Raw genomic sequence first — 9920 nt, 5'->3', positions numbered from 1 at the left:
CCCTTGAATCTTGGTCCAGAGCACTTCCGCTTGCCCCTGACCCCGTTGTGCTGGCAGAGGACGTGTGTTGCTCCTTGACACAGAGCGCCCACCCCAGCCTTTCTCCCTTCTCTGTCCCCCTGTGAAGCCGATAGCCCCTAATGCTAGGACTGCCCAGTCGTGGGACGAATCCCACCATGTTTCTGTCAGCCCTATGATGTCTGGGTCTGGACTGGCTATTCTGGGGGCGAGTTCCCCCTGTTTGTTCCCCATACTGTGAGCATTGGTATACAGGCATTCAAGGCCCTGCCTCGCTGCGTGTGTTTCCCTCTGATTTGGGAGACTGTCTGGACCCCCGTTTCTTACCTGGGCACTCCTTGCATTTGTCACCTGTCTTGCTCGGGTGGTGTCTCCTCATCTTCCTGCGGCCCCCTCCCCATGTGAGGCTAGATTTTGAGGGAAGGGTGTGTGTTGTGTGCAAAAAGATATGGTAGTAAGGTTTTACAAATAGAAAGACACAAATTATAACTAAAAATGATAAACATTCACTAAATCATCCCTAAGATAGTTTATCTATGTTGTATATGGCACACACAGATACTGTAGAATAAAGGATTAATTGGGGTTTGTTGGAAATGGTCTATATAGCTCACCAGTGGCTTTATAAGATGTTTAATATATGAGATAAGTTAATAATTCATGACAAATCATTTTCTCTGTTAGTGTCTCTTTTTTCTGTTTGCATATAATCTGTAAACAGTTTACAATTCTAGCTTATTTGGTCTACAAAAATATTTGCTGAGTAATTTCTACAAATAATTCTTGAATTGTTGCCTATTCACAAGCAGTGAATTGTGCTTATTAAATATTTGATGTCTTAACATTTAAGCTTTTTAAAATGGGCCTCTGGGTTATATATAATGTTTTTGTTTCCTGATGGGATGAGTGCAGCTCCTAGAATGAGCTTTCTAGCATGAATACTCACAATTACGAATTAGATATTTGCTTTTCTGCAGTATTATTTAAAATTTGCTGTTTAGGTAGAACATTTATGCCCATAAAATTATTTACAAGAAAAAAATGAATATGAGAGAAATGTGAACACAGTGAAAATAAATTCCCTTAAAATTTCAAGCTAATAAATGGCTTCTATATTCAGATCTTTACTGCCATATTCATACAGTCACCACTCCCATCCAGCATTCTGTTACATACATAATGTCTGTATTTTGCAAGCAACAAGTTATCATCCATTTCTTCATAATTCTCTGGTGGGATTTTTGAGGGGGTTTTTTTTGCTTTCCCCTAACCCTGTTTAGGGGATTTTTTTTATCTTTGACCAGAAAAGCAGACATACTAGGCTTGTTACCTTGACCTCTGTCCCACTGAATGTTAAAGCACCAGATGGCAGCTGAGAATATATAATCATATGTAATGCTTTCTATTGATGTGCTTCTAACCACCTAAACTCATGGATGTAATATAGCTTTTGTTACTCATTTATCATCTGTTTATAAATATGCCTGTAATATTTGTTCTCTCTTTATTAATACAATCAAAAGTGTGTGATTGGCATTTTGAACCGCTGGCCTCAGAAAGACTCAAAAACACATTGGCAAGGTGGATATCATGATCTAGACTCTTTTGTGTTTTAAATGGAACAAGGGGATGTAAAACAGAAGGAAATGCAGCTAGGGTTTCACCCCACATCTTACTGGAGGAGTGGAGCTCTAGCAATTCTATGGAATCCTACAGACATATAGGAAAGAGTCAAACTTCCTTTCAGTCTCTAGGTTCAGTTTACTTGATACACAAAGGACCGCCTTCTGTAGTTGCAACGTGATAGCCATGAGTAGTAATAACAAAGGAGCAATTTTTAAAATGCGAAGTGGTACTGTTTCTATTTTTGTTCATAGATCTTTCACTCACCTAGTCCAATACACACTTTCAATAAAGCTTCATCCATGACTATTCCCTTCAAGTCACAGAACAGTTTGACTTATTAAGAAGATAGAGGGGCAACACATGGCAAGAAAAAAAGAAAATAAAGAATGGGATGAGGGTTGGAGAATAGCACCGCAAGAGGGAGGGAAAACAGGCAAAGGGAGAGAACAGAAGAAAATACAAATGAAAGCAAGCTTCTGAAGGGCTTTTATACATTACATTAAAGAGATTTTGCAGTCATCAGATTTCCTGCCTTTATTGTTCTCCGCCTCCAAGGTAGCCTTATTTTGAACAAAAATATTCCATTCAGCTACCATTTTGCTGCCACTACTTGCAATGCCTATTGTAGTACACAGAGTGACAGAAATTGCAATGTGGAATGATGGAACTGTTCAGACACTGATTTAGGGAAGTAGTTAAACGTGTAGCTTTTAAGTCCTTGCTTGCAGTTTTGAATGTGCTTAAATACTTCCCTCAATACTTTCCTATTTCAGGGCCTGCATGAGGTCCTCATTATAAATAACCACAGGAGTTTTGCTCTGGCTTTCTTTGTTCATACTGGTGGAAGAAAGTATACACCAAACAATTTAGGTGAAATGTCATTGATATACATAGTTACCCCATATATCATGAAAGGTACTGTTGGCATAGTTCCATTTTTCATGTTTGTCACTCGTAACATTGCATAGCTGTGAGCCATTAATTCTCATTAATAGTGAAAGTGAGTCACTTTTCTGTTTATCATGGAAGTTAAAAGTAGATTAAACTTAGACAAATAGGATTGGTTAGTTGATGTCCCAAACCCATAAGCTGCCAACTCTGAATTAAAATCCAGATCCAAAGGACCCAAAGTTCAGAAATGGTTTGATCTACAGAAGTTCCTGGAGCTTCTTTGTGCAGGGAAGAAGAAAGCAGATCTAGTTATTTATTTATTCGATAGATATGTCATCTTCACCAGAGAGTGCTCAGATCAGTTTACAATAAAAATTAAGATAATGTATAAAAACAGCTAAAATATGAATATCGAAGGGTATATTTTGCTTTGCAATTTTATTCCCTTTTAAAAGCTTTAATCCAAAAGAAAGGTCATGGAGACTGAGCACATAGTATTAGATGTCTAAAATTAATTTGATTTTCTGTTGTTTCAGTCATCTTGGACTATTTCTCTTACCCCCACTATGTTTTATCACGTAGGTGGTTCTTCCCAAAATCTCCTGGACTTAATGAAAAGGTAAGCATTTCATGAATTGGAACAATGGATGCAGGTACAGTAATTAGTCTGAATTTTACATTCTAAAAACAAAGCAAAACACTGTAATGAATATGCCAGCTGACAGTGCTAAATGACTTAAAATGCACTGACACATCGTATTTGAAGAATTGCAAGCTTCATGAACATTAAATAATCAATTTTTATTTGATTAGTCTCATACTTAGGGCCTAGAACAAAGAACACAGCAGTTGATGTCTTTCCACTAAATACAAAAGAACTTTGAATAGGTATTTCCATCAGATTTACTCTGATGTAAACTGATCTACATTGACTTCAGTGGACTTACTCTCAATCTCTACCAATGTAAACAAGCTATTGATCAGGCCCTTTATCTTACTAGAAACTTATTTTGTGAATGTGATTTCTAAATTTTGGCTGGATGCAAGGGCTAAGTTGAGTTGCTAAGGACACAAAGGGCGCATCTACACGTGCATTTAAGCATGACTAAATTTAATGTGGATTAAGCTGATGCATGTTAAGGAATTTTTGGCAGGAGTCTACACATGCAGGGACTTAGCACTAAAGTTAGTACCAGGTCCTTGCAGCCCTGCCATGTACCCCTAGTGGCTAAAGTTAGTGACGGGTCATGTCTACTTGTGCATTAATGCACTTTAACTAATCATCCCTAAATTTGATACCTGCATTTGTAAGTATCAAATTTAGGTGTGATTAACCTAACTTCGTCATTTTTAATGCGCATTAAGGGCACATGCATGTAGATGTGCACCCATAATGCATATTAAATTAAGCTAATACACATTAACCGGTTTTGTGTAGATGCTCCCAAAGAGTTCTGTCTTGTGAGCCAGAGGGACATTCATTAGCTGAAGCTGCATGTCTGTCAGTGACTTCTACTCCATTTCTTTCGTGCTGTGGAAGATCTCTGCAGTTCTTCTGAGCTGTGTCTGCTTGTAATTATGCTTTCAATCTCCACCACCCAATTGTTTGCCTTTTCATTAGTAGCAACCACCACCATCCCTTTTCAGGAAGAAAGTAGCATTACCACAAAGCAGTTGCTATTCCTGGCTGCATGCAGTTGGCCCCTGTACTAAAAGACAGCTAGGGAACAAGTACTGCCCATCTTGTTCCCTGCATTTGTGCAGCTACATAGGGTCTACACTAATCTAAATTTTAGTAAATAGATATATGTTACACTGTACCTTGAAGCTGAGTATACTTAAAATCTATTCAGTCAATAAGGAAAAACTATTTTGGACCTCAAGATCTTAATCAAGTACACCTTGCTCGTAGCCCTTCCCACCTTCAAAGGTGGGGAACATCAGCAAGAGCATTCTACCTGCTCGTTATCACCATAGCGCATAAGAAGAGAACCAGGGTCTTTATGAGCAAAGACCCAAACCATATACTGATAAATCAAAGGAAAACAGCACAAGGGACTTTGACTAGAGATGGTAAAAAGGTGGACTTTCCTATTTCTTGGGAAGATTTAACATTTCAAAATCTGTGTCCATTCTGGTTAAGGACAAAATCAAATCATATCAGTTTCCCACACAATGAGAATTCTGAAAAAAAAAATTTCAGAAAGTTCCCTTTTTTGAATTTCAAAATTTCATTTAGAAAGTTATAAGTTTTTATTTGTTATTATTTTTACATTTTTCATGATATATCAGTAGTTCATATTACTGATTCATCTCATTCTATACTAGTCAAGATATTCCATTACTTGAATATTATTTTATTTTTAAAAGTAATTAAGGGCTTAGTGTTGACTAAAAAATCTTATCTAGTTTTTCTAGAACAGTGTCTCCTTTAAAAAAAACCTGGCTATTAAGTGATTTTAACAATTAACATGAAATTTAAAATAAGTTTCAAAGTGCCATACTATAGCATATTATGCATTAATACTACTGGGTGGGTGCATCTACATGTACAATTAGTGTAATGCCATTTGAACTTGAGCCCAGGACCATAGCACGTTGAGCTGGGATGGAGCAGCCCTGGCTGGCAGGGGGCACTGGGGGTCAGCCTGCTATCCTGGGGATGCTCCTGACCATCTCAATGTGCTGTGAAGGGGCTGGTTGGGGCATGAGGATGCTCCAGTGTGGGCCTAGCTGGCAGGCAGCCCCCTGCACTGAAACATCCTCATGCCCCAGGCAGCCATGCAAACATCTACACGTGCACTGTAGTGGAGTAAAAAAAAACTCCACAGCAGGATACTACTCCTCTTTACAAGTACTATCCTGTTGCAGAGTTCATTAGTTTACTCCAGTTTAATAGCCTTGCACATGTAGACGCAAGATGTTTACTCTGGAGCTAATTAGTCTACTCTGCAGTAAATGTCTAATGTACATGCACCCAGTTATTAAGAAACAATATAAAATAAGGAAATCAGTGTAAGAAATTAATACTCAAAACAAATTTCAAATTCCAAACTGAAACCCTGAAAATTTTTAAATAAAATATGTCTTAAAACTTTTTTCCTTTAAAATATTTTCTGTTTACATTTTTATTGAAATTAACACTTATTTCCCAAAAAACTTCAAAACAGTTTGGATGAAAATAGCATTTTTCATTGAAAAATACTGACCAAAATCTGACCAGCTCTATTTTTTACCTACTTTTCTAAAACTATGGCATATTCATGAAAAATGTCAGTGCATAAAATGTAGAAGTTATTGTTCCTTGGTCTCTTCAGATTTGATTTACCAATGAAAAATGTTGGGTGGTGGTGGATGTTGTTAGTTTGTTTTTTCTATTATTCTCTCTCTTTCTCTGAACTGGTCCCAGAAAAGTCATTGAAATTTAAACTCTCAGTGTGGGAGTGGAGAATAAGGTTCTAACACAAATGTCTGTTTGAGTTTACTATTCTGGGTTTTGGGTTGCAGGCCAGACCTAAAGCAAGAAAGGGTGTGGTTTAAATTCCTATGATATTTAAAAGTTTGAAAAGTTGTTTGAAATTTCCTCTACTCTGAGTGATAATCTTGGTAGTTTAGCTCTTAAGACTTCAACAGCATCTAACTCAAAACCATATCCTAATTTGACCTTAAACCCAAAACTTTATATGAGCAATCTTTAGTCCAACATCACCTCTAATCAGCCCAACATGACCTCTCATCCCTAATTTAAATTGCTGATTAAAATATTTCGGACTTAGTGAAAAGGAGGTGGAACACCAGCTGGTAAAAGAACGGTGAGCCAAATCTGCAGAGGGAAAAACAATTTTGAAAATATCTGAAAACGTTACCAAATTATAAGCGTATAGCAAAACCAGATTTATAACCATTCAAGAACAGCTTAAGTGTAAAATAAATACTTCAAAAAGTTCTGTCACAGACACATTGTGTAATTCAAATTGAGAATGTCTTTTACCATTAATCTTGCTATTTATCTATTTGTTTATCTATTTTTTTATATTTTCAGCTTGGCTAGAGATCATGTCTTGGACAATCCAGCCATAGTTATCTATTATGCAATTGGGAATGATGTCTGCAATGGGTAAGGTTCAGCAAACCAAACTAATGTTTATATTATATGTCTTTTTTAACAGTCATCTTATAAGTCAAGCCTTTCCATGTTGTTATTTTATTCTTTCTCCTCGCTACATTTGGCTTTGTTGCTTTCTCTGCTAAAACATAGTACTTTCATAGTTACTGGGGCTAAAGTAATCTCTGACTTCTTGGTAACAAGTGATCTTGCAATAGCTTTGCATCCAGAGCTAGCTTTGCTCCCCTCTTCTATTATTAGAGGACCTTCTACCTTGACACTAATCACCCGTACTGCCAAAGTATCAATGTGCTTTCCTGCTTAGGCTAAGGGAGCAATTCAAGAGGATGATAAGACACCTACAAGGACAAATTAGCCTTTTGCTTTTGAGCCTTCCCTGTTTCTGAGCACTGTAGAGAGGTATTGTTCATTCATTCACTTTGGTCTCATTCATCCTATGAGTATGACAGGGAATCCTGGAAACAGCTTCATAAACACAGACCCCTGGTGACTATTAGGGAACATTCACAGTGGGCATGTCTACTCATACATTTACGCTGGCTTAAAGTTACTGTGCAGTAAGCAGGAATAGCCCGGCACCTACACATGCAGGTGTTAAAGCACTTTAATTTCATGTGTGGACTGGCTTGGGATTAAATTTAGGCCCAAGTCAATCTACACACACAGTTACTGTGTAGTAAGGCATCCAGATATATGTTACTGCACAGTAACTAATTGGCTGCAAGTCGCCATCTTTACTGCACAGTACAGGTGTGCATATGTAGATCCACACTCATACTGTGCAGTAATTTTGGTTACTGCACAGTAAATATGCACATGTAGATGCACCCAGTGGTATTCATTCCAGCATTTTACTCTAAATGTATCATTTTGCTTAGCTATAGCAACAGAAGAGAGTCTGTATATCTCCCTCATTCTACTAATGCAGTGGTTCTCAACATTTTTAGACTCAAGGCAGTCCTTGGAAAAGTGAGCTCTTAGTTTTCACTCATTTTTTGACTACAGAAAAATATCAGAACAATTTTTCTATTGCAGAGAACTAAGAAAGACTGCGACAGGTCAGAATGGTTTTAACACTACGGATTCCTATTTGAAATCTTTGGGTTTATCTTGTGAATCACATGAAGGTGTTTCCACACCTAACAGTGCTAGTATTACTTGGCACACTGCAGCACATTTCAAAGGCACCCCAGGGTGTCATGGCACCCTAGTTAAAATCACTGTACTAACAATTTTATTTTCTGCCTCTAACTTGAAATTACTTCAGTGAGCTGCTTCATTTTAATCTTCTTTTACAGTAGCTTCATTTCCTTTATTTTACTATTCTTCCATTGAGTTTTCACTTGGTTTGTGCCCTCATCTGGAACTGTGTTAAATGTTCCCCTGTAATACCCCTACAATATCAAAAGGGCATGCATATATTCTCAAAACCAGCAGTAAACTGTGCCCAGAGTCTGATTGGAACAAAAGCTCCACCGTGTAAATGCATTTCAGCTCTTCTTCATACCCACACCATCTGCTTCCATAATTGTCAACTGGGACCATTGTGGGGCAAGATATGTGTGGCAACAATATGCAGAGGCTAACTCAGAAATCCCATCCCAGAAGCCAGGCCTTATCTATGGCTCCTGTTGCAAAAGCCTCTGGAGCGATTTACGTGACAGTTTAAGTATCTATTCCAAGCTTCTGTTGTGTATATATTTTTTATGTAGATGCTGTACCATCACTGCTGAAATCCAGCCCTTGGTCATTGCCACATCTCTGGTTTATTTTTAATTCTATAGCATTTCTCTCTAATTCAAATCATCCCTGCTTTCTTCTCTCTTACACTATTTTTTAAAGTCCCTCAATTTAAGCTATTTTTGGCCTCCATTTGTATGGATATTTCCAAATGCTATTTATTATTCATATCTATCCAAAATGTTATCCCACATTACAGTGACACTGTTCAAATTTGCAATGCTGTCTGTTTGATCCTGCACATGTTTTGGTGGTAAAAGTACACGTTTACACAAATATAAGCACTCTTTCAGCTCCAAAAAGGGAAGACACTGCTGCCTTTTGTAGAAATGCAAAACTTCCATAGATATACTGAGCAGGAAATAAACCATGGATTTTTTTCAAGGGGATATCGTTATATACAGTAGCAGTAACTTTGAAGTATCTACAGAGGTTCTCCTGAATGCAGACCATCTACAGAGAATGACTTCAAGCAAGGGGCCAGACAAATAAAAATGACTTTAAAGGCGATTTTAAATTGCAGTAATAAGGCCCTTACAGCATAATCCTAAATTCTGTCTTTGAAAGAGATAAATGCTCTTGCATACACTGCAGGAACAATTCTTAGCCAAAGCACTATTAAAATGCCAATATTTTATCCAATGTGAAGAGCTAGCCAGTGAGTAATATAGGCACTTGCAGAAGAGAAACTTAATGAAATTGGCACAGTGTGCTGTACTTTCCTCAGTACCCACTTCATACAGTCCAATCAAGGGGGTTGGAAAAATGAAGACAGATGGCAACTGTATCTCTCAGCCCACTGAGGCCCAAATGTAGGACAAAGACCCAACATGAAAAAGATGAGAAAGTAATTAGTACAAGCAGCTTAAAATTCTCTAGAATGATTAAATGCATTTATTCTGTTTTATTTAATAAACCATTTCTATGGACCCTCTTAAGTGTTGGTGATATAAAAATGTTACAAAAATTGGAGCTGAAACAGTAGCAAATTGGTGTGGAATCAAAGTCATCTACAGTCTAAAATGAGGGACAGCTGAGAGAGATGATGGGAATAGATAAGAATTCCATTACTGTAAGGCTGCCATGATTAGCTGTATTGTATCCTGTCCCCAGCTCTCAAACTGGGTTATGTTGCTGAGCATTCCTGTGCTGGGATTTAGGATATTAATTAAAAACAAAAAACCGTGTGTAGGGGGAAGGGCCATCCTATGGCTCTAAGTTGTAATTTGTAGTGCATTTATATCACTGAAATTTTGAAAATGCTCCCATGATTAGAGTGACACAATGTAGCATGTTTTCAAACATTCACGCATTAATGTGCATATAACATGAATTGACACAGTGCACTGTGGCAAAAATCAGTTTTTAAGCATCTCAGTGTTGTGAACTGACATGATATGAAGCAGTTGAAGAGAACTACCCTATTTTCTCTCAGACAACATGCCTCAAATTACATATGCACCTTGTTTTTGAAAGGCAGAATAAAGAAAAAAAGATGTTTTTACTTGAGAGCCTGGGG

General features: G+C 37.5%; 1 protein-coding gene across 2 annotated transcripts in view; it reads left to right on the top strand.

Annotated features, from left to right (window-relative positions):
• AOAH (acyloxyacyl hydrolase) overlaps nt 1–9920 on the top strand; it is a 158505-nt gene that overhangs the window by 107144 nt on the left and 41441 nt on the right. For both annotated transcript variants that reach the window (XM_019538687.1, XM_019538695.1), the window contains exons 15-16: nt 3118–3154; nt 6578–6652. In XM_019538687.1, coding sequence (XP_019394232.1) covers nt 3118–3154; nt 6578–6652 — 112 coding nt within the window. The remainder of the gene's footprint in view (nt 1–3117; nt 3155–6577; nt 6653–9920) is intronic.

The sequence above is a fragment of the Crocodylus porosus genome, unplaced genomic scaffold (genome assembly GCF_001723895.1).
Source record: "Crocodylus porosus isolate Cpor-Errol unplaced genomic scaffold, CroPor_comp1, whole genome shotgun sequence".
Taxonomy (NCBI): domain Eukaryota; kingdom Metazoa; phylum Chordata; order Crocodylia; family Crocodylidae; genus Crocodylus; species Crocodylus porosus.
Note: the sequence above shows the minus strand (reverse complement) of the source record. Positions and strands in the feature narration are given on the sequence as shown.